This window comes from Callorhinus ursinus, unplaced genomic scaffold, assembly GCF_003265705.2.
Source record: "Callorhinus ursinus isolate GAN/ISIS: 27379988/994484 unplaced genomic scaffold, GSC_fseal_2.0 scaffold12, whole genome shotgun sequence".
Taxonomy (NCBI): domain Eukaryota; kingdom Metazoa; phylum Chordata; class Mammalia; order Carnivora; family Otariidae; genus Callorhinus; species Callorhinus ursinus.
Window position 1 is genome coordinate 5,993,420 of NW_027397074.1, and position 23,652 is coordinate 6,017,071.

The 23,652-nt window shown below is 39.9% G+C and overlaps 1 protein-coding gene across 5 annotated transcripts in view; it reads left to right on the plus strand.

Annotated features, from left to right (window-relative positions):
* The window catches only part of CCDC146 (coiled-coil domain containing 146), a 123,804-nt gene that overhangs the window by 93,382 nt on the left and 6,770 nt on the right, over positions 1–23,652 (plus strand). For all 5 annotated transcript variants that reach the window (XM_073898702.1, XM_025872770.2, XM_073898703.1 and 2 more), the window contains 11 exons: positions 577–634; positions 2,433–2,609; positions 4,580–4,653; positions 5,498–5,725; positions 6,590–6,776; positions 12,493–12,588; positions 13,182–13,352; positions 14,732–14,820; positions 14,912–15,076; positions 17,869–18,093; positions 19,696–19,924. In XM_073898702.1, coding sequence (XP_073754803.1) covers positions 577–634; positions 2,433–2,609; positions 4,580–4,653; positions 5,498–5,725; positions 6,590–6,776; positions 12,493–12,588; positions 13,182–13,352; positions 14,732–14,820; positions 14,912–15,076; positions 17,869–18,093; positions 19,696–19,924 — 1,699 coding nt within the window. The remainder of the gene's footprint in view (positions 1–576; positions 635–2,432; positions 2,610–4,579; positions 4,654–5,497; positions 5,726–6,589; positions 6,777–12,492; positions 12,589–13,181; positions 13,353–14,731; positions 14,821–14,911; positions 15,077–17,868; positions 18,094–19,695; positions 19,925–23,652) is intronic.

Here is a 23,652-nt window from a genome sequence, read left to right on the forward strand (position 1 = left end):
CAGGCAGGCACTGGTTCATTGCAAATAGTATTAAAAAAAAGAAAAGGCCCAGGGGCGCCTGGGTGGCTCAGATGGTTGAGCATCTGCCTTCCGCTCAGGTCATGATCCCAGGGTCCTGTGATCGAGTCCCGCATCGGGCTCCCTACTGGGTGGGGAGACTGCTTCTCCCTCAGCCTCTGCCTCTCTCTCTCTCTCTCTCTCTCTGACTCTCATGAATAAATAAATAAAACATTTAAAAAATAAATAAACAAGGTCTTTATTTAAAAAAGAAAAGAAAAGGCCCAGAGCCTGCCTGGAAGGGGTCAGAATCTAGGGAGGAGGTCGTGCTACCAAGTAGCTATAATATGATGAGATAACTGTTCTAACCCCTGAGTGTACACAGTGTTGTGGGAGGACTGGGGAGGAAGCACCTAACGGGCAGTCATGGAAGCCATCACAAAGAATGGCCACCAGGTTACCTGGCAAACAAACATGGGAAGCACATTCTAAGAGAAAGCAGAAAGTTATTACTGCAGAAATAGCTTACTCTTTCGTACATTGTCAAACTTGTTGGTTTTTTTTTTTTTTTTTTTACAGCTTAACAGAAGAAAAAAACCTCATAATAAAGGAATTTGAGAAAATACCTAAGCCAGGAGTAAGTCTTAGATGGTCTACAGTTTGTTAAATACAACTGGATTCAAACATCCCTTTCGATAAATATTAATGTTTATCACAACAACCATACCCTGAGACATTTGAGAGATCCAAGAGTATGAAGTATGGATAATGCTGAAAGGAATAACTTCTGGAATACACACACTGACGCCTATTACAGGCTTAGCTATTTGGCATCTAGTTTAGGCTGTGTTTAGTTGGACAATATCTGCTTTGTTTTTAGGGGAAAAAAAGGATTCTATGGTTGGCACGTAAAAACATTATTTTTGCAGTTGTTACCCTCAGAGCTTCCTGAACACCTCAAGCTTATTATAAGAAATTTTCAGGAAGGAGATGTATCACCATCTATTCCTGCATAACAAAGCGCCCCAGAACTGAGTGGCTTAAAGCAGCCAACATGTCTTTTTTTTTGTTTCCTCACAGTTTTGAGTTCTTCTGGTCTGAGCCAATTCATTTGGGGCTGGATGGTCTAGGATGGCTTCATTCGTGTGTCAGCCAGTTGGCAGGCTAGTTGGTCTAAGATCACATGCCACCAGGTAGTCATATAATGGTGGAGGGGTTTCCAGCCTTAAGAAAGAGACAGACAGCCTCAAGTAATGGCAAACCCCAACACACAAGACTTTTCAAGCCTCTGCTTTTGGAATATTTCACGGGTCCAAGCAAGTCACAAGGCTAAGTCCAAACTCAAGGGGTAGAGAAACAGGCTCTACCTCGCAATGACAATGGATGACAAATACCCACAGTAACAGGAGGAATTTGAGTCCGTTTTTTGTGATCTATCACACAAAGTAAACAGAAATGTCATTACACTTTGCAACTGTTGTCCTCTTCTGAACAGATGTATTTCAAAAGTGTGTTGTTGGTGTTTTAACTCCAAGGCACCAAAACCTGTTTTAGCATAGAGTAAAATACTATTTTTTATATATGTTTGTATATATAATATAATATAAATCTATATAATATATATAAGATATACACTATAAGTACACCTCTCATTTACCACACAGATTTTATGGGAAAAAGCATTTTGAATTTTAGTTCCAGATCATAGGCTCACCAATTTAACCCCTTCCCAGCAGCAGTGGGGGAGGGAGAGATGCAGAAAGCCCAGAGCAAGCTCAATGGATCCATTCACTCAGTCACTGATAATGTGGAGATTTTCTGAGTGTAAGGCTTCTCTCCTATGAGCTACACAGTCCCCAAATAGTCAGTCAAGGGAACAAAGATGTGTTATGAGTCTGGGGTGGAGGGTCTTTGGGGAGAATATGAATGAGTTAGAGAAGTAATACCAATAAGAAAGTGGGGGATTAAGGAGCACAAAGGGTTGGGTTTTCCAAATATGAACTCCCTAGTATTTAATTTTCACATGCGACTCAGGTTAACCATAAGCTCGGCAGTCAAAGATTATTTGCATCTGATGTCAAATCACAAAGCTACTAGAAAATAGGCTGGAAATTTTCACTCACGTTTTTTGGGTATGAAATAAAAATTAACTCAAAAAGGACACATTTAAAATACAGGATAGAAAGGAAGACCAGTAAAAAAAAAAATACAAGTATGAATCTCATGTAAAATGTTTAATACATGTCATACCACGGTGATGCCTTTATCGAAGATGTCAGAAATCATTATTGTATTTAACTTTGTAAGAAATCATTCGTGAAGCTCAAAACAAATATAATAAAAATGGTGAGTAAAGTTATTTTTAATGTGATTTTTGGGTAGACAGATACTTGCTCAGGCTCTATATAACCTGATAAGTTTCATGACTTTTAAAGGAAATGGAGAAGAAGATGAGACTATTGAGAGAAAGCACTGAGGAATTACGTAAGGAAATAATGCAGAAGAAATTGGAAATAAAAAATTTACGGGAAGATTTGACATCTAAGCAAAAGCAATTACTAAAGGAGCAGAAGGAACTAGAAGAACTGTTGGAATATCAGGTCAACCTAAAGGTGTGCTACTTAAAATTCATAAATGCTTAAGCATGTGCCCACCTGGACGTAAAGATGCATCGTTATCAAGACTAACCGTGCAGGTGTGACAAAGAGGGGTAGCATCAAACAAACTGAAAGTGTTCAGTGTTGTGACTGATCCAATAAAACTACACTGGGCTCTGGGAATTCACAGAAGACTTGAGAGTGTTTGGTAGTCCCTCCCTAATGTGGAACCCTTGACCCAGGGAAAAGACCTCTCTAGACCTCCCCAAGCATTTTCAGCATTAGAATTGAACGTCGCAAACACAATCACTTCTTTGAAGAGCAAGCAGGTGTCCTAACGTCTTAGTTTGTATAACTTTATCCTTGTCTGTTTGACTCCACTCTACTTCCTTCTCCCCATGAAAGTGATGAAGACTTTGCTTGTGCATTTATGTTTTAGGAGATAATTAAAATTCATTTTACTTTTATTTATATATATATATATATATATATATATATATATATATATATATATAAAAGTATATATATATATATATATCTGTCTATCTCAAAATGATTTAAATAACCTAGAGTTATTTTAAAAAACAACAACATCTGAGACTCATTGGCTTAAAGGACAATTGTGATTCACTTTAACCTCTTTTTCCTTAAGGGTCTTAGAGCAGTCAAACAAGACAGACCCAGCTGCTACCTGGAACGGAGGACCTGAGCAGAGACAGATTTACTAGCAGCCCAACAAAGCTAAAGCTTCAGGCCCCTCACTTCCATGAACCTCTTCCAAGGCCCTATGCCTATTTAGCATTTGTAATTTTTTATTCTTTTTCTTAAAGAGGCCCCCCAACAAATCCTAAGAGTCTTACTTAGCCTTACAAAACTTGGATCTGCCCCAGAACTGAGCAAGATCCCAGGGAGAAATACGCTACACTGCCATGATGTGTACAAACTCCATGCATGCGTGTTACTCCAGGCACCAAAGTCCAGTGTGATCCCAGGCAGAAAGGACTGTTCCAGAACCCCTTCCATGTTCAAAAGCTGCTTGAGGCTAAAACTAAACCTTCTGTGAGTCCACAGAGCATAGTGGAAAGTGGTACTAGACAAAGTTAGCTTCTGATCTTGGCCTCACTGCTTCCTAGCTGTGTGACTTTGGGAAGATTATTTAAATTCTCTCTACATGAGTCTTAGGCAGGGTTCCCTAGAGGGAGAGCTTCTAATATTCAGGCAAGTATTCGTGGAGGGTGGGCACTAAGGAGAATCTGATAGGAGAGGGAGGGAAGTAGCACAGAGTTGGGAAGGAGCTGGGCCAAAATGTGTTTTCAGGAGAACTCTAGTCTCAGCCTGATCCCATGGGGAACTCTAGACCATGAATGCCACCCAGATGCAAAGGGGAGAGGCTGTTATATCACCACGTACATTAGTCACTGGTCACAGAGGGCTGCCCTCTTCCCTTTACTCCTGATAAAGACAGTTCTTCTCAGCCAGTGGCGAGTAGAAGAGAGGAGAATAAGCATGGGCTCTTAGCAGCCAACCCCTGCAACCCCTGAGGTTGGGCATACAGCCATAAAGGGAACAAACAGCTTTTGTTACACTCAGCTACGTCCTCTTTTTCTTTTTTTTAAGATTTTATTTATTTTGAGAGAGAGAGAGAGAGAGCATGAGCGAGGGTGAGGGGCAGAGGAAGCAGCAGACTCCCTGACGCAGGGCTCCATCCCAGGACCCCAAGATCATGACCTAAGCTGAAGGCAGACACTTAACCGACTTAGCCACCCAGGCACCCCAGCTACATCCTCTTTAAACTGGTAACAACCGTAACTATCTTTTAAGGTCCCTACGAGTATTAAGTGAAATAATTAAAGCGCCCTGCACAGTACAGGACAGACAGCGGGAGTTCTGTACATTGTAGTCCTCTCCTCTCTATTTCATTTCCTTGTCTTAACTACTTCTGGTCTAAGACTACATAATTTAACATGGTTCCATTTCTTTACTAGGATGAAGTGGTCCACCATCAAACTGTTCCTGTACAAATTGGAAAAGAGATAGAAAAAACAACACGCAAAAAAGTGTATGATTTAATATTACTTTTAGGCTCTCCCAGCCCGCTCCCCCCTCCAAGTTATGTGTGCATGCTAAAACAAGAATAGTATCCATTGAACACATCAAATTACTATCACAACCTTCAAAATATCTGCATTTGGCCCTGTCTAGGTTGTGTGTATCAAGTTCATTAGAAGAAAGTAATGCAGTGCATTACTATCACTCCTAACAGTTATGTCTTAATTTGGGGACAATATTCTCTTTCCAATTTATAAATCGAATCTGTGTGGAGAACTCCAACAGACTTTAACAGAGCTATACAAGAGATAAGTTATTTGAACTAGGCTAAATTTCATGGTCTAGAAGTGTGTCAGCCAGCCAGAAGCCTAAAGCCCAGATGATAGCAACTCTTTACTTTGCCAACTTTTCACATGGCGGAACACCCCCCGAACATTCAGAGTAGATTTGGAGGCAGAAATCATGGAGGAAATTCTCAAGGTTTAGAGGAACCCAAAAAAAAAAGATAAGTGAAGATACGAAAATTCTGGAGAAACAAGCATGACTGCTCTGGTGAGGAAGGAAAAAAAGCAGGCATTAGTAACCGTTCTAAAAGCCACATCACCACCACCAAAGTTGAGAGATTCAGGGAGGCTGGTCAGGATAAGGGTAGATCCCAGGTGATGCTGCATGGGGGGGTACCCCTCAATCCCCCACCCACCTGTGATCTTCACCCCACCTTTGAATTCATCACTAGCTCTTCTGTTGCCTTTTCAGGAAGTAAAATAGGTAAAGACACCATGGGCTCAAACGTGCGTGTGTGTGTACACATATATGTATGTATGTGTGTACATGTATGTATGTATCCCCCACAGAGAAATGGAAAAGAAAAAAATCATCTTGGAATATGAACTCAAAGAGCTAAATGACTCGCTAAAGAAAGTTGAAAACAAAATTAATTCTATAATGGAAGAGAAGGAGGATGTAATAAAGGAAGTTGAAGGCAAACGAGCCTTACTTGAAATCAAAGAACGAGAATATAACCAATTGGTCAAGCTCCTGGAATTAACCAGAGAGAATGAAGCAACTTCACTAACTGAAAGGTTAGTAGTATTTCTGTGTATCTATCATCCAAATTTTTCTTCAGTTTATATTTGAGGATTCAACACATAATCTCAAACAGATTTGTGTTGATTCAATTAAATATTTCATAGATTTTTGAATAGATTTTTACCATTAATAAAAAATATTAGGGGTGCCTGGGTGGCTCAGATGGTTAAGCGTCTGCCTTCGGCTGAGGACATGATCCCAGGGTCCTGGGATCGAGTCCCGCATCGGGCTCCCTGCTCAGCGGGGAGCCTGCTTCTCCCTCTGCCTCTTTCTTTCTGCCTCTTATGAAGAAATAAATAAAATCTTAAAAAAGATTTGAACCTACAGCTATCCTTTAAAATATATATATATTAAATAAAGTATTTCCAAATATTTTTTCCAACCTTTACTCATCATTTTCCTCAATTTCCTATGACCAAATCTTAAGGACACAATGTATCGTATTTTTGTAAGTTTTTGAGATGTGCCTCTGAAAAGTGTATCATTGGAGTATGCTATAGTTGAGGGATTTTTCCTAAAGATGAATGGTATTTTGGAGGTAATCATGACTCTTTCCTAATGGGAATAACTTTGTGGTGCAGTTCCCCCGGAAGGTGTTAATTCCTATTTTTAAATAAAATTTCATCCTCTGAGCCTCTGTATCTGCTGAGCCGCTATTCCATTTGCGTTTTTTGTAAGACGTGACTCTAAATGATGCCAACTTACAAACAAAGTTGCTTTTGGCATTATTTAAAATCTGATTCTCATATGATGATAGTTCTGTATGAATATGCTGAGCATGCTATCTTGAAAAACATGAAGGGCAGTTGATGACAAGATGACAAATCACTTTCATTTTCTCTCTTTACCTGGAACAGAGGGATCTTAGATCTCAACTTACAAAACTGTCTCATTGATAAGCAGAACTACCATGATGAACTTTCTCGTAAGCAAAGAGAAAAAGAACGAGATTTTCGAAATTTAAAAAAGACGGAGCTACTCTTAAAAGTGTCCTGGGATGCACTCACTCAAACTCAAGCACTACATCAAAGGCTTCTATTAGAGGTGGGTGCTGTACACCACTTTTTGATTTTTCAAAATCAGTACTATCTTTTTGAAGTAAAATATTTTAAGAAGTTGTTTTTGCTATCAATAAAAGAGAAGGAAATCAGAGAATGCTAATTTTAAAATGCATCAAACTCATCATAAAAGCTCTGTCTTATAATGTTTTTCAATCTCTTTTTGTGAACCCAAGGTCAGGGACATGTCTTGTTTGGATCAGGCATCAGCCTGGCCAGGGGAAGCAGTTAGGCCATCCAGTTCTGGAAGAGTTCAAGGGTTCACTACACAGAAGGACCAAATGGACCGCTATCTTTACCAGTTGAAAGAGTCATATCCAGAATGATGTCATTGTAGACTATAATGGTCAGGGACTAGATCAAATTATGTAAACATAGATGGTCAGTGAGCCTACACCTCCAACTAGCTAAGGGCCATCAGAACCCAGGCTACCTGGCTAATTCTGTGCAGCATCAGGGATGTACTCCAGTCAGAGGATGCTCAAGATAGCTATTACCGTCTTAATACTGTTTTGGTTCTCTCTTCCCACTCACGTGGCACTCCCTGTGCTAACTGACCAAGCACTGCTGAAAGGCGTAAATTCTTGAGAGGACTGCATCCTTTGGTGGAAAACAGATCAATCTGAGATGAAGCTGCTGGGTGTATAAAAACCATACCCATTCTCTTAGTACTTTCATGTTCTGTGACCTTATGGAGGTTCAAGACCTCTGAAATTTTTAAAGGAGTTTCCAACTGTGGTAGACACTTCTAATCCTAACCTATGCCTAGTTCTCTTCTTCTGGGCATATGGGAAGTGTCTACTTTCTCGCATCTTTGCAGTTGAGCAGAGTCACAGGACTAGTTCTGGCCAATGGACTGTGGACAGAAGTGACACATTATCTGATTGCCAGTGTGAGACCTCTAGCTCTTTTCCCTCTCCTACTGCAGTTGTAGAAGTACATGATGATATGGAGGTGCTGTAAAATGGAAGCATCCCAAATGCTGAGCCAATAGCTGTCTTGGACAATCGCCTTGACTGGCCACAGGCTTTGGCAGAGCAAGAAATAAGCCTTCATGGTTTGGAGCCATGATAGTTGGGAATTGTTTATTTCTGTAGCATAATCTAGCTCCTCCTGACTGAAACACCAATCTTTAGCAAGGTGTGGACAAAACTGATTAGGGTTAGGAGTGTGACAAATGACTAGGTCTCGGTCCTGCGGTCAGATGGCACTCACAAACCTTTTTTTTTTTTTTTTAATCTCAGTGGGGCAAAATGTGCTTTTTACACTTTTGCAAAAACAAATAGAACAGTTATTTATGTTTCTCATATACCTCTAATATTTTTATTACAGTTCCAGCAGGTAGATTAGTTCTTTTATCACTGTGAAATCTCTTTAACTTTAGAAATGCTCCTTGGCTTAAAAGCTTACTTTGTCTGCTATTAGGACAATATAAGTTATACTAGCTTTTTTTGGTTAGGTTTTGCATGGTATTTCCTTTTCCAACCACTCATTTTCACTCTTTCTGTGTCCTTACTTAGATGTCTTTTATATGCAGCACATACTTTTTCATATCTGGTCTGAACATTTCTACCTTTTAGTTCTTGTATTTAGTCCAAAAACATTTAATGTGATTATGGATCTTCTTGGGCTTATTTCTACCATATTACTATTGCTTTCTCTTTGTCCCATCTCTTTTATGTTCCATTTTCCCTCCTATAGTTCCTTCTTTTGGATGAATCAAACAGATGAATTGTCCTATTTCTATTTTCAGTTGTTCTATTTCCCCCATTTTAGATATGTTTTAGTTTTCCTTCTCTTTCCATTCTTTGGCCTAAAGTGGTTAGCCTAAAGATTATAGCATTCATCCTTGACTTTAGTTAGGGTCCCTATAGATTAATAATTTACTGCTTCCCAGACAGTGCTAGAACCTTTGAAGACTTTAAATCTATTTACCTTTGCAACTCATGCCTTCAAACATATTTTTAAATCCAAGTTTTCAAGTTATTCTTGTCAGGAGCATTGGTTTACTACAAGCTATGCCATCTTACCCAGGTCCTAGCACATTACAGCGGTTAAATTGGAACTTTGGGCAAACACGGACCCTGTGGCTACCTCCTTATATTTAAGGGTGGGACACTTAAAGGCTAGTTGGGAGCTGTTTCTGATGATGAGGCTTTCCACTATAAATTGAGCTGGCTGGACACAAATACGTAAGGAAAGGCCTTGACTCAAGGGGAGACTGTAGCAGAATGCTCACAAGTTGTTCAGATTTTAATAAATAGAAGCTATTTATGTTAGGACACTTCTAGCTATTAAATTCACAAAATAGCACCCATTGAACATAAAACTAACAGCAATGAAACGTATTAAAATCCTCTTCCTGGGGCGCCTGAGCAGCTCAGTCGTTAAACGTCTGCCTTCGGCTCAGGTCATGATCCCAGGATCCTGGGATCGAGCCCAGCATCGGGCTCCCTGCTCCGCAGGAAGCCTGCTTCACCCTCTCCCACTCCCCCTGCTTGTGTTCCCTCTCTCGCTGTGTCTCTCTCTGTCAAATAAATAAATAAAATCTTTAAAAAAAAAATCCTCTTCCTTCATTGGTTTCGTGAAAAATCTGTTTTTGCCCTAGTGCAGTTTGATTCAGTGAGAGACTATCTTCCTCTTTGACCTGATGGCTTATAATTAGCCCAGCCACAGTCCTACACTGGCTGGCAGTACTTGAAAATAGTCACTCCCAGCATGAGTGAACATTTCAGCCTTGCATGCACTCCAAAAAGGAAAGAGATAAAAGGTAAGCATGAAGGGCTCTTCAGACTTCATTTCCCCCCAGAGACTGTTGTTTGATTCTCCTGTGGCTTTTGACTGTAGAGACTCCAGAAATTCAAGCCACAAACCTCATGGAAGTTTGAAATATTTTGGGAAAATATCAAAGCCTTAAAGAAACTGAGGTTCTTTTGATATCAAATAATTGGGATGTTTACTGCAACAGAATCATGTCTAACTTCTTAACTTTTATGAAAGTTACTGATGTTTATTCAAGCATTTTAAATGTCTGGAAGAACAGACACTAAACTATCAACAGAGACTCCTGAGGAGTAGTACTTGAAGTAAAGGTAGGGAGCAGATGTTTAATTTCTTACTTTACACACTTTTTTTTTGGTCTGGTTGCAATAAACACGCTTTTTTCCCTCAGTATGAAATGCGACTCTATAAAAACCCAAAGAACTAAAATAAATAAGCTTACAAAATAAAATAAAATAAAATAAATAAGCTTACAAAATCTGCTGATATATGCAATTTGGGGCTCAAATGTAATGGTAAATATCTCAAGTCACCCCAGTATTAGAACTAGACTATAACTAGACTCAATTTGGCCAGAAGTAACAGAAATTCAACTACAGTGGCTTAACTAGGGGACTGTTTTATTCATATAACAGAAAGTCCAGAGGTAGGCCCAGGATCCTCTTAGCTCTTTTTTTCTGTCATCCTTAACGTGTATATTTGGTTGCAAAGCTCACAAGACCTTCCATCTTTAGGCACAAGACCACACAAAAGTGGGGAAGGGAGAGAATAAAAGGCATATGGTAGTTAACTTGGTTGACTCTGTCTTTTTAACAGGAAAACAGTCACTGTCCCAGGAGTCTTATTATCCAGCAAACTTCAATTTACATTTCACTGGCCTGTCCTGGCTCATCTGGTCACTCCCAGCCAGCAAAGAGTCTGAGGAATCCTGGATACACTGCAGCCAGGAACAAAACTGGAGTTTTATTAGTAAAGGCAAAGTAGAGGGTGGATATTGGCTAGGCAACCAGCAGGCTCAGCTACCAGTGGCCCACCTTGTTACTTCTTCCACAAACCAAGCATCCTTAGTTCCTGTCTGAAACTTGAGGATTGGGTTTATGGAGAATTAAGAAAGGTATCAGAGAAGTAGCTAGCCAGAACTCAGAAATAGTACAATACATTGCAGTATTATTTGTAATTCAAAACACTGGACCTAAATGTCTGAGACCTGAAACCAGGAAAATTTGTTAGGAGCCTTTCATTGACATGTAGCAAGTGAGTGTGCCCTCATCATATCTTCTGTAAAAACCTTGTAAGCTTCCCTGGTCCCAGTTAGCATTCCTATACAGATTTGCCTACATTTGGGAACAAAACATTTGGAGTAGCCCACTCCTGGGCACCTGTGGCAGAGAAGTAGACAGGAACTGGGATGCTTGCTAGACTTCCTCTGCAATAATTAACTCTAATTTCCAGAAGGAGAAATCAAACTCTTTCTTTCTGTCTTCTTCACTCTTCCATAAAATCTTCCCTGATTAGTCAAGTCTACTTTGAGCTCTCCCTTCTCTGACCTGCTCTAGCATTTATCTGTTCATCAAAATAAAAAAATCCTGTATATTGTTATATAGATTGCACAAGACTGTGTCTCATCCTTCTAATCCAGTGTGTACTTCCCAACAGTTAAGTCTCCATGGTAGGATGGAAGCCGGACATCTTGGGCATCTGAGGGTACAGAAGACACTACTGAAGATGCCCAGGCTCATGGATTTTGGGACATCCAAAAACATACTTTAGCTACTTTAAAAGAGCAACACAAATCTCAGAAAGAGTCTGTTAGGTGACCTTTAAATCACTAAACAGTATGATCTTTCCTTCTTGAGACAAATTTTAACCAATATTCCACCTTGGTGCTGTCACAGGAGGAAATAACCTGTATCAGGTTGGAGTCATGTGCTTTTGGTATAAAGATCCAACTCTAAACTCCCTCTAAGTCAAGTATGTTGTCAGCACCCCAAGATAACCCTTCCTGTATTTGGATGCTGTTCCCCCCAGAAGCTGCCATGTGTCCTCCTCTCTGCTCTCTTCCCCATCATGAAGAATCTGACAAGCTCATTCCTCATAAGGCAGCAAAGATGGATAGAATGAAACATTACTTTCTCCTGAACTACTTTAGCAGAGGACAAAAGCACAAGCCAATACAGTAGAAATGTAATGGTGGAATTTCAGTTATCAAAAAGTTGAGAGACTTTTCTTTTGGCTAAGAACTTTCCAGCTACTCATCAAACTACTACATAAGAGTGCCCAAGTATTCTTACTGTTATTAATAAATAGTTCCTATTTTTTTAATCTATAGGATTTCATAAATGAATTCACATTTTATAAGTATAATAAATATCACTTGAACATGCGTGTTTCTAAACATGCATGAGTTAGAGGAGCCATAAAATACAGTGACAGGATCTCGGACTCTGAGTCTAACCACCTGAGTTTGCACCTGTATCACTGAGACAAGTTGCTTAAATGTTCCTTCTTGTTCCTCCTTCTCCTCATCTGTACAACTGGAGATAATAATCTTACCTATCTCGTAGGGTTATTGTGAGGATTAAATATGACCATACATATAAGCACTCAGAACTTTTCCTGACACATTGTCAATGCTCTATAATTGTTAGCAGCTATTATTAATAAGATTTCTTTTATTTCCAAATGAAGGAGAAATATAATAATTGCAATTGGTGAATTACAGATTTTTGGTAGGTTTTTATATTTTATATTTTAGTTTACCATGATTTTATAAAGAACAACATTCAGCATGAAAGGCAGTTCCTAAAAGATTGAGAATCATAATTTGCCCACCATTTGCAAAAGGTACACAATGGGGTTGATTACATGACATTGAAGATTTCGTTCTTTTGTAAATGCCAGTTTTAAATTTTTATTTCCAGATGGAAGCTATCCCTAAAGATGATTCTATATTATCTGAGAGAAGGAGAGAACTCCACAAGGAAGTTGAAGTGGCTAAGAGGAATCTGGCCCAACAGGTCAATGTCAACTCTCATTTAAGCTTCTATCTAAAATGATTAATACAAAGTTGTGTTTTTAACTGTGTTCCACAAAACCTCAATAGGAGAGTCATCAAATAGAGTATGATCCTACTTAATGTGGGTCTGTTTCTTCATCTCAGAGTCCACTCAAACCCCACATTAAATTTGAGGGAAAAGGATGTGTTTGAACCAGCAAAAATTATACAAATTCATGAGATTTTAAAATAAAAGGGCTAATGATAATATAGTTAGATTAAAAATAAACAATAAATGCTTTATTTCACCAATGTCTAATTTTAAATTTTCAAATTTTGTTTATTCAAGCCACTGTCAAAAACATGCTTTTATGTCTCTTTTTTCTTAAAGTTACTTGAAAATACAGTCTGATTAAGAAAAACTTGCATCCCATTAAACATGTTATATTTGCATATTCTTTTATAAGATAAAATACTTGGAGCTAAGGCAGTCAAGTTACTTTGTTTTATGTCCTAGTAAAATAAATTCTACATAGGAAATAAAAATTGTTAAGATACTGGCCCTAGTGTGTTTCTTCAAACAAATAGGTTATAATATGTTGTGTTTTTCAAAAGAAAATCCTATCAGAAGCTGAGTCCAAGTTAGTGGAACAACAACTTGCAGAAGAAAACAAGCTTTTCAAGGAGCAAGAAAACATGCGAGAGCTTGTCTTCAACCTTGTCCGTATGACTCAGATCAAAATTGATGAGAAGGAGCAAAAATCCAAGGATTTCCTGAAAGCTCAGGTGACTGCATTTTTGTAACCATCCATTAATTACCATAAGAGTTCAGGAGATCCTCAATTTTACACAGTGTCTATTAGAAAGCTGTAATTGTATCCTTCAAGTTTGACTATACAGCTTCCCCAAACAAGACTCAATCATATACTGAAAAAATGGTTTCCGGGTTCAATTAGCAATAGTCAGCAATCTAGAGGAAAAACAAACTGGGTCAATGACGATGAGCAGAGGATTCGAGCACATGACAACTTCAGTAAGACTAAGGTAGGTGCCTCTGGGGGACAGGGTTGACAGCTGTGCAGGCCCTAGATCTCTCAGATTCCCCACCAACTCACATGCCACTATGGTTTGTCCAAGAACAAGTCAAGAGCAGTAGCGTGAGACCACTCTCCCTCCCAAGTTCTATCAAGCCAGCATTATTTAAACCACTGCTAGGATGCCCTTAGTTACTGTTCCATGTATGATTTTACTGGGCTCCCAACAAAGTACCAGAGTTGACCCAGTGCAACATCCCAAACCAAAAGAACAATGAAACCAATGGCAAACACGACTCTGCTGCCACGCTAGCTAAAACTCTAAAATCATTTTATTCCATGAAAGGATTATGTTCAGAGGTTTCCTGTTAAAAATGAATATGATATGACATATTACTAAAAGAGAGAATACCAGGATTTACCATGTGACCCAGATGGTGGCTGTTTCTTTTTTTTTAAGATTATATTTATTTGAGCGGGGGGCGGAGAGGGAGAGGAGGAGCAGAGGGAGAGAGATAAGCAGACTCAGGCCTGAACACAGAGCCTGACGTGGGGCTCGATCCCACAACCCTGAGATCATGACCCGAGCAGAAATCAAGAGTCGGACAAGAGTTGGACGATTAACCAACTGAGCCACCCAGATGCCCCAGATGTTGGCTGTTTCTGAGGGCAAACTTTGTTCTGAGCAAGCATTTACCGCGGTAGCATTTCTTCTCAGAAAAGCACCTTAAAAGCATGGCTTCAGTTTCTCACAAAATAGCCAAAAGGGTTCCATTTGTAACATCTGTCAAAACTAACTACAAATCCTCTTCCCTCAGCTACCCTCCGCAAACGCCTCACTTACGCAGCCCCTCTGTGCCGTCCGCACTCACTCTTAGGCTCTCCCAAAAGTTCCCCAAACTTTTCCTCAAAGCCAACCTATACAGGCTCCTTTCTTTCTTCTCTCACTCTTTCTTGTCCTTAATTAATTCAGTTCAGCTGGCCAGTCAATTTTCTGATCTCTCCCTTACAGTTCCCCAACTGCCCAACTCAGCTAGGACAGAAATGAGACAGGATGCCGCTGGGAGTTCTCATATCTTGATGGTGATGGGCTTTTTATTTTTAATTTCACACATAACTTTCATATTTCAGCAAAAATATACCAACATTGTTAAGGAGATTAAAGCAAAGGATCTGGAAATCAGAATACACAAGAAGAAAAAACGTGAAATTCATCGGAGGTAAGAGAATTACATGATGATTTATCTTGTTACAGGTGGGGAAAAAATGAGTTTTATTTCACAAGTTTCAAGAACACTTGTGTTTTCACAGACTCAAAGAGTTTGCTAAACTGTATGACACCATACGAAATGAAAGAAACAAATTTGTTAACTTACTTCACAAAGCTCACCAGAAAGTAAATGAAATAAAAGAAAAACATAAGATGTCATTAAATGAACTGGAAATTTTAAGAAATAGTGCAGTTACTCAAGAAAGGTAAGTGTAATAATAACTATTGTCTTTTCAAAAGTTTCTCTTCTGATTCACAGAACTCTAAAATACCCTGGGAAGAGTAAAGTAGAAAAAAATAGCCTTATTTTTTTTTTAAGATTTTCTATTTATTTATTTGTGAGAGAGAGAGAGAAGGAGCACGTACAAGTTGGGGGTAGGAGCAGAGGGAGAGGGAGAAGCAGACTCCCTGCTGAGCATGGAGCCCAATATGGCGCTCCATCCCAGGACCCTGAGGATCATGACCTGAGCTGAAGGCAGACGCTTAACCAACTGAGCCAGCCAGGTCCCCCAGAAAATAATAGTCTTACAAAGCTAGAAGAGCCCTTGCTTAAAGATGCTTTACAAATGACAATCTAGGGGCACCTGGGTGGCTCAGTCAGTTAGGCGTCTGCCTTGGGCTCAGATCATGATCTCAGGGTCCTGGGATCAAGTCCCCCATCAGCAGGGAGCCCGCTTCACCCTCTGCCTACCCCTCCCTCTGCTTGTGTGCACGCATGCATGCTCTCTCTGACAAATAAAATCTTTAAAAAAAAAAAAGACAATCTAAACATCTGAATGTGATTCTGTATGCTTCCACTGTTTGATAGCTATAATTTTAAGTGAACAAAAAACTATATACTATTTATTTCCATTTACCAAGTTAGAAAAGCACAAATTTGATAATTTACATTTAAAATTAGAAGACAATCAAATGTTTATTAACCAGCATCCCCTGGTTATGGATTTGAAGCATCTAATGTGCTTGTAAGAGACAGTGTAGCAAAGTGGTTAAGAGAGGTAACTTTCTAGACTCCGATCCCAGCCCTACAGCCCTAGCTGCATGACTTTGGGCAAGCTACCTTACTTTTCTGGGCTCACCTTTCTTACCTATAAAAAATAGTCCTTATTTGGGGCACCTGGGTGGCTCACTCAGTTAAGCGTCTGACTTCGGCACAGGTCATGACCTCAGGGTCCTGGGATTGAGCTCCTTGTGGGACTCCATGCTCTGTGCTCAGCAGAGAGTCTGCTTGTCCCCTTCTCTCTGCCCCTCCCTCTGCTCGTGGTCTCTCTCTCTCAAATAAATAAAATCTTAAAAAAAAATAGTCCTTATTTTATAGCACTTTTTATCATGAAATGAATCCATGTAAACATACTCAGAAGCATCTGGCAGATTATTGTTTTTTAAATTTATTATTTACGATGTGGTAAGATCTATTGGACTCTTTCATTTCTATTTAGTCCCTGATCTACTGAGTTTATACAACCTGAACTTTTTCTGGTGGCCATTATTGCCCAGTTTCCTTTTATAAAGCTATACAAAACGGGCTATTGTGTGTGAGGTGGTAGAGGGGTGGGAACAGGGGGAGGGGACTGGTAGCAGTAGGAAAATCTAATTTCCTAATCAGATTCTCATCCTACATGAAAGTAAAATATCACTCATAAAGGCCATGCATTCATTCAGCATTTATTGTGATGCTGTATTAAGTCAGGCACCACTTTAGGTCCAATGGACGTTATCAGATATGACCATCTCTGCCCTCAAGAGGGGACGACAGAGCAGTAAATGAATTACTATAGTCTCTTGATTTGACAAAGTGGGGCAGCAAAAGCTTGGGGCACAAAAGGAAAGATGTCCAATCCAGAGGAGTGGGGAATCTGAGACTCTGGGAAGATTACAGAAACTCCTGAAAAGTATTATACGATGAATAACAATATTACTGCAGTAGTCCCCCTTATCTGTGAGGGATACATTCCAAGGCCCCCTGTGGATGCCTGAAACCGCAGATAGTACTGAACCCTATATATTCTAGGTTTTTCTTCCCTATACATACATAGCTATGATAAAGTTTAATTTATAAATTAGGCACAGTAAGAGATTAACAATACTAATAAAATAGAACAATTATAGCAATATACAGTTGACCCTGGGTGCCAATCCCTGTACAACACTTAACTACTAATAACCTACTCTTGAGCAGACACCTTACCAATCACATAAACAGTTGATTAACAAATATTTTGCATGTTATATATATTGTATACTGTATTCCTACAATAAAGTAAGCTAGAGAAGAGAAAATGTTAAGAAAATCATAAAAAAGAAAATACATTTACAGTACTGTACTGTATTTATAAAAAAAAAATCACGTATAAGTGGACCCACGCAGTTCAAAACTGTACTTGTTCCAGGGTCAGCCGTACTGTAATAAAAGTTATGTAAATGTGGGCTCTCTTCCGGACCCTCATATAACTTACTGTGCTGTACTCACCCTTCTTCTCGCGATGACGTGAGGTGACAAAACGCCTCCGCAGCGAGCTGAAGGGAGGTGAAAGACGCAGGCGCGTTTGTGACATAGCGTTAGGCGGCTGTTGACCTTCCAAAGAGTCGAAGGAGGAGCGTTTGCTTCCGGTGGACGGATTTCCGGGGGGCACATGAGGCTGCAGAAAGCGAAACTGGATAAGGGGGGGGGGGACTACTGTACTACTATTGTCATTTCATGGGACATACTAAAGTGAGAGCTACTTGGGTAGTTTCAGAAATCTCCGTTATTTTTTATTTTTTTAAAGATTTTATTTATTTATTCGTAAGAAACAGAGAGAGAGGCAGAGGGAGAAGCAGGCTCCCCAGTGAGCAGGGAGCCCGATGCGGGACTTGATTCCAGGACCGTGGGATCATGACCTGAGCGGAAGGCAGACACTTAACCAGCTGAGCCACCCAGGCGCCCCAGAAGCCTTTGTTATTTTTAAACTAACTAAAGAAAATGATAATCTTACCCATTTTCCCATTATTTTTAAAGAAAGTTACAAAATTCCATGCTGAAACATGCCAACAATGTTACTATCCGAGAAAGCATGCAAAATGATGTGTGCAAAATTGTAGCAAAACTTCAGGAAATGAAGGAGAAGAAGGAAGCCCAGTTAAGTAACATTGACAGACTTGCCAATATGATCACAACGATTGAAGAGGAGATGGTGCAGCTTCGCAAGAGATACGAGAAAGCTGTTCAGCGTCGAAATGAAAGGTGAAAAACCAAGAACCTAATGTGAGAAACGAAACACCGGGAGATCCGATTTAGAAATGTTGCCCCTTCTTCTCTAGACTTGACAGTGGGGTGAGGGGCATTTGACATTCAGGTTTCATTAGCCTTTTGCAGGGGCGTGGGGGTGGGGGGGATGAGCTGTGTGTTTTGCCTGAAATAAGAAACTGTTCTTTTAGGAGAGGCAGGCAAGAGTAGGGTTTAAGTCCGTTGCTTAAATATCAAAGTTCTTTCCCAGGCCACCAGTCAGGTTGCCTCCAATACCATCAAGTTATTTTAGTATAATTGACATAAATAAGTCTTTGGATCTTGTATCCACTTTTGTGACAGATTGGTGTTAGTATGATATTTATTAAGCCATTCTCCCAGCTCAGTTTCTCAGCAAGTAGGACCTCTCAGAAGAGCATTATTTCTTCCAGGCTACAATTATGTCATAAATCAATTACTACTGTAGCAATTTTCCCAAGCTGCTTGTGCTAGAGAAATTTGGTATGTGAAATTGTAGGGTCCTGTAGTAATTAAGTCTGGTATCATATCTTTTAATTCATTTTGGCTTTGCTTGTGGGCTGCTTCATCTAAAGCTGTGTGCTAAGCTTTGGACCCCGAAGTTACAAAAAGGTGGTAAATAAAGCATTGCTCCGAGCTTCTGTTGTCAAGAGAAATGAGAGGATCATGAGAAGAGCCAATAAACAGCAAATGAGATGAAATGTAGAGTTAAGATTAAGCAGATGTAACTATGTGCCCACATGTTTTAAGGGAGGAGAGAGAAAAAGAGATAAAAAGCAATTAAAGATGAACTCTGGGATAATTGGTATGCAGAGTGTGGGAAGACTTCAGGGTGTGAAGAACACTAATTTTTCAAACTACTGGCAGGTGTTTTCTCTGGGAAAAAAGAAAAAAAAAAAGTCCTCTTATATGGCTCCTGGCACAAAACAAGATTATTTGGGCAGTGTGTTCCCAAGCTCTGGTCAGACCTGTAGGGCTGGAATTGGAAAATTCTTGCTTTGTTTCTTTCCCACATTCTCCTCACATGGAGGGGTCTTTCCCCTGGCATGCATACAAAGGACAGAATTTCGCCTGTTTATGGGGAAATTGGCATCAAAAATATTCAACTTTAAAAAGAACCTAATGGGCCTGGCAAGTTACATAGAATCACTGCAGAAACACATTCCCTGGCCCCCTGCCTGGGGACTTCTGGCCAGACCTCAGTTGGCAAGTCTGGCCCCATAAAAGGGTCTGCAGAAAGTCAGATTATGGGATCACTTTGCTCATGCCTGGGGAATGACATTTTTTCCCACCCTAGGGAAACCTTTGGGACTTGCAGAGATACCGTGACCAGCCAACTGCATGATCGGCTAGCTCAGGGTCAAGATGCTAACCAGCCCTCCCTCTCCTATCCCCAGGAAAACAAAAAGTGTGCAGTTTAACTAGAAAGCCAAGAGTATATATCTATTGTCTTCTGGAATTATGTAATGTTGATATATATTTTGTGCCCAGATCCAGAGGGAATCCCTGTGACTAGTAAAAAAAAAAAAAAAAAAGTGGTCTCAACATCCTCTTAGCCTCTGCCTCTCCTTTTGGCCGTAGTGGTGTTCAGCTGATAGAGCGGGAAGAGGAAGTGTGCATCTTTTATGAAAAAATAAATATCCAAGAAAAGATGAAGCTAAATGGAGAAATTGAAATACATGTCCTGGAAGAAAAGATCCGGTTCCTGAAACTGAAGATTGCTGAGAAACAAAGACAGATTCACGTGACCCAGAAATTACTGCCAACCAAGAGGGCCCTGGACGCGGACTTAGCAGTGCTCCAGATTCAGGTGGGGAAAACGTTCATCAGACACTTCCTGGGGCCATTTGCTTTCCCTACCCCCTCCTTTATTGGTTTGAAGATTGTATTAAGTTCTTACATGTAAATTAAGCCATGCCCCACCTGGTACCTGTACAAACTCATGAGTTATATGTCCTCTTTAAAAATGTCACTGCTCCGGGACACCTGGGTGGCTTAGTCGGTTGAGCGTCGGACTCTCGATTTTGGTTCAGGTCATGATTTCAAGGTCATGAGCTCGAGCCCCATGTGGGGCTCCATGCTCAGTGGGGAGTCTGCTTGAGATTCTCTCTCTCTCCCCCTGACCCTCCCCACCCTCTCTCTCAAATAGATAAATAAATATTAAAAAAAATAAATCCACTGCTCCAGGGTGGAATTTATGCTCAAGCATCCAGGCTACGGATTTTTTTTTTTTTTTCCCATGAAGCATTTTCTGCCTCCTTGGAATTCAGACTCTCCCAAATCCCAACTCTAGCTTCCTCATAGCTCATAATTTAAGGAATCTGGGCTTTCACTGCCGCTGGCATAACTATGTTTCTGATGCTTGCTTGAAAGATCTCAGGGACCATCTTGCTCTCTCATTTTTAGAACTCCTGCCCCCTGAAGCTGAGATTGTTGTTTGTTAATTGGCAATCACATATAATTAGATTCCTTATTAACCCCTGTAGTTTCCCCATCATTTAATAGCCTGGTCTCTGACATAGTCTTTTTAAAAGTTGAATAAAACCAAACAGTTTAAACATGAAGTAATAAATAAATACATACATGTATACATAAAAAATGAATATAGAGCTACTTTCTTCACATGCAATAATCTTTTTTATTCCCCCTTGGTTGAAAATAGAAGAAAAAATTAAACTGAAAAGTTGGCGGCTTATACTTTTTTCCATTGACTTAATGTAGCAGGAACAAATTGTAACCTATCACATGTTTTCTAAAATGTCAGGTTTGTTTTCAGATTTTTTCTGATGATAAAATTAAAACATGTTCAATTGATGTTTTGGAAAAAAACACCAAAAATTAAAAAAATAAAATTCTATTCCCAAGGTATAATCACTATTAAAATTATCAAAAATCTGGAAGCGTTCCTTCCAGTTTTTTTTCAAGGTGTATAATAAGTAAATGGTTTTCATTAGGTCATACTGTGGACAGTTTTGGGTCCTGTTTTTTTTGTTTTGTTTGTTTTTTTCATTTAATCGTGTCATGGGGATTCACATGACTTTGCGGAACCAGATGAGGGGTCCACCTTCATATTTTATGCCATTGGAATGTGTGAATGCGGTATCAATGATAGGATATTTCATTGTGCACAAATGTGCCAAGGTTCTGATTCCAGCATTTGTTTTCTTAGCCTTAAGTTCTCCTATTCGCTTCTTCTATAAGTGTAGCCCAATGTAGATGGATTGGCTGGAACACCCCCAGGCATCCCTCAGGCCTCCAAGGTAGCCTTCCCAGGATTCCTGTGGCCCTGACTCCTGCTGCTAGTGGTTCATTTGAGGGATCCCTTCATCATTTGGCATGCACCCCGCCTGGTTCACCTCTATGCCGTGTCAGTGCAGAATTCAGGACTCGCTCCTTCTTCCACCTACCTACACAAAACCATTCCTGCAAGAGCAAGACCTTTGTCTGTGAATTGATTGAAGGTTTGGGGCAACAGCATGCTGGTGTACATTACAGAAATGTGAAGAACTTCAAATTCAATATCAGACATCCACGCCCTGCAAAGATCTGCGGGGCCACGCCATCGCTGGTACCATCTCCAGGCGTGTTAGCCCATGCAGCACCCTAGCCTAGCTCCATTCCCCTGGCCTGTCTTTACACCTCTCAACCTCTTCTCTCCACAGCCTCACCTCCCCAGATTCTCCCCTCAGGCACTCCACACTCAATTTTACAGAATAATTTGTCTCCCTCCAGCTCCTTCTCAAAACACAGCCTCAGGGTCATTTTTGCCCATACCAAACTATCAGGAGGCCCAGCAGAACAAAAGGACTTTAAATTCAGTAAGATCCACAACAGAAAAATTCTCTCTCTACTGTGTAAGCATTTTCTGTGTTAATTGCAAATCAATACTTCTAGTAAATGGATAAAATTCATTGTTCTTAAAATATATGCGCTTGGCATTTTATTATATGAAACCAGTTATCTGGTGTGAAATATGATTTCAGTTGACCCAAGAGGAAAATATTTATTAATTATTTTTATTAGTATTATTTTGAAAGATTTTGTTTATTTATTTGACAGAGAGAGACACAGCGAGAGAGGGAACACAAGCAGGGGGAGTGGGAGAGGGAGAAGCAGGCTTCCCGCGGAGCAGGGAGCCCGATGCGGGGCTGGATCCCAGGATCCTGGGATCATGACCTGAGCCGAAGGCAGAGCCTAACCACTAAGCCACCCAGGCGCCCCAAGAGGAAAATATTTAAACATTTATGCCTGATATGAGCCTTTTCCATTCTGACTGCCCATGAATTGAGACATATGGTCTATGTGTTATCATCAGTTACAGGTTCTGCCAGAGTTAGTTCTAAGCTTAAGAACTGTTGAATAGAAAGTTTCCTATTAGTCTTCAAACTGCACTTAATTATTTGTCTACTCAGCACAAATCACATGGGCCCTTCGAAGGATATGATGTAAAATTTCGAGCCTTCGGCAAGTCATTTTTCTACCCTACCTTGCCCTGTTCGATCCCTGTCACATCCTGTTATTTGTTACAGCTGCAGTGTTTTGTGTTGTGTGGTTTTTTTTTTTTTTTCAAAATCTTCCCATTTTTTGTATCATTTCCAGAATTCCCTTAAGGTTTGTATTTTTTCAGTTGTTTGAAACAGTTTTTAATTGTCTAACAGTCTAATCCAAGGATTATCATGAGTCATATTTTCCTGGTACTTATAATAATAGTTCCTTTTCAGGGATCTTGAAAGTCACATGAACTATTTTAGGACACAACACTATTTTGTATAAAAAAAGTAAAAAGGGGATTAAGGAGGGCACTTGTTGTGAGGAGCACTGGGTGTTATATGTAAGTGTGAATCACCAAATTCTACACCTGAAACCAATATTGCCCTGTGTGTTAACCAACTGGAATTTAAATAGAAACTTAAAAAAAGAAAAAGTAAACAGTTTTTCCTCAAAGACCCATGGGGAAATGAGAGCAATCAAGGCACTATTTTGATAAGCAAGCGCTGTATTTTTGTTCCTTCCTTAATTTCCTAGTTAAGAAACAGAAACATTAAGCACTGTTAATAATAAATGGAATAATTATGTATTTATGCTTGGTTATGTATATCTGTACACTTTAGCTCCATATTAAGGGCAATTAAGGAATGTTGAGAGGGAGAAAAAGGAAAAAAATAATTTTTGTCACCATTTTAAATTCTTTTTGTGACGAGGAGGCGAATACATGAATTAAAACTTAAATTCTACCCCTATCACTCCGGAACGTGTCGTGAAGTACCTGAGATGTGTTCTCTCAGTTAATGAATCAACCCCATTAGATTGGGCCTTATCTTCCCATTTCACAATTGAGGCAACTAAGGTTGAGAGAAGATAAATGATTTGCCTAAGTTTCTACAGGTTTTCAGTAGAAAAGTTGAAAATGATGACTCTTGGGGGAGCCTGGGCGGCTCAGTCGGTTAAGCGTCTGCCTTCGGCTCAGGTCATGATCCCAGGGTCTTGGGATCGGGCCCTGCGTCGGGCTCCCGGCTCAGCGGGAAGCCTGCTTCTCCC